The sequence below is a fragment of the Delphinapterus leucas genome, chromosome 21 (assembly GCF_059928025.1).
Source record: "Delphinapterus leucas isolate spDelLeu-1000000601 "Yukka" chromosome 21, BTC_Dleu_Yukka2, whole genome shotgun sequence".
Taxonomy (NCBI): Eukaryota; Metazoa; Chordata; class Mammalia; order Artiodactyla; family Monodontidae; genus Delphinapterus; species Delphinapterus leucas.
Window position 1 is genome coordinate 5,540,722 of NC_143149.1, and position 1,334 is coordinate 5,542,055.

General features: G+C 54.2%; 1 protein-coding gene across 2 annotated transcripts in view; it reads right to left on the minus strand.

Moving 5' to 3' along the window:
* The window catches only part of SPCS3 (signal peptidase complex subunit 3), a 19,018-nt gene that overhangs the window by 17,387 nt on the left and 297 nt on the right, over positions 1-1,334 (minus strand). The window contains exon 1 of one of the 2 annotated variants that reach the window (XM_089903563.1): positions 934-1,189. The exons of the other annotated variant lie outside the window; for it this stretch is intronic. Coding sequence (XP_089759689.1) covers positions 934-1,154 — 221 coding nt within the window. The 5' untranslated portion in view covers positions 1,155-1,189. Of the gene's footprint in view, positions 1-933; positions 1,190-1,334 lie in introns of those variants that run through there. 2 annotated transcript variants of the gene reach the window in all.

A 1,334-nucleotide genomic window follows, 5' to 3' on the forward strand; every position in this document is an offset into this window, starting at 1 on the left:
AGCTGTATCCCACAAAGAAACAAGTAAAAATCAGACAAACTGGTAAGTGTGACAATAGAAACATTCTAATCCACTATAGAAGTAGGTCTTCAGCTATTTTCATTTACCTTCAAAGAACCCCTAACAAAACCCAGGGGGAGAAAAAAAGTGCTCATAGAATGTGGAAATACTCGATGTCAAGTGATTTGGTAGACTGGGTAGAAGAAAATTACATTTGACTGCAAGGTGGTATGGAAACCAAGATTAAATGAACAACTACTATTCACTGAGCACGTACTACGTATGCATCCGGGTCAGGGCCACTATGTGTTTTTGACAATTATCTCAATCCTCACAACAGGCCTACGAGTTGGGTATTACTTCCACTTCAGACAAAAGGAAATGAAGACCGAGGAAGGTAGGAAGCTTGCTCAAGGTTCACAGTAGCTAACAGCTGTTCAGTGTGTACCATGAGCCATCCTCTTCTAAGCCCTCCCAGAGCAGACAGCGCTCGTGATGTCCAGCCTGAGTCTACCGGAATCTAAAAAAGAGTACCTAACAAACATCAATGCAGGGAGGAAAACAAAAATAAGTGGGGAATAGCCATTAGATGACTGGCTTGTTGGCGTTTGTGACTTAGAAATAAAACTAAGGTTGAAGACGAGGGAGCTTTCGTTGGAAGATGGCACAGATAAGAAGGACACGAGAACCAGGGGGGAGAAAAAAGCTACGAATCGAAGAAAGTGCCAGAGAATAAAAATTAGCATAAAAAATGGGCATTAGCGAAAGGACAGTGTCATTTCAAAATTCTACTTCGGGCATTTTCGCAGATTTATTCAAGCGGCTGGCCCTTCACAAATAAAATTAAAAGCACGCCGCCTGGGAGCGCTGGGAGGCCGACTCCTCCCCGGGCATCCGAACCTCTCCTGCCAACTTCGCAGACGCCGCGGGTACCTTCGGCGGCGGGACGAGGGGGACGGACCCCGCGGACGGGCTGTCGGGAGGCGAGTCGGGCCGGGAGCGCCCGGGACCCCGAGCCCCGCGCCGGCGGGGGTGCGGCCGGGCGGGCCCGCTGGGCTGGTGTGGTGCTCCCTTATTGGCCGGGCGCGGGCGAGGGAAGTGAGGCACAGGAAGGAAGCGGAGGCAGCGACCCGAGCAACGCTCGAAACGAACATTTAAGAGCAAGCCCGGGAAGGTGCGGCGGAGGGTGGGAGTCAAGGAAGAGCCCCCAATGGATCCGCCCGGGGGCGAAGGCCGCTCGGGGAGGCGGGGAGGGGAGGGGGTTCGGGCGGCAGCCCGGCCTCGGCGCCCCCCGCCCCGGCCCGGCCCCGCCGCCCGACCCCGGCCGTACTCAC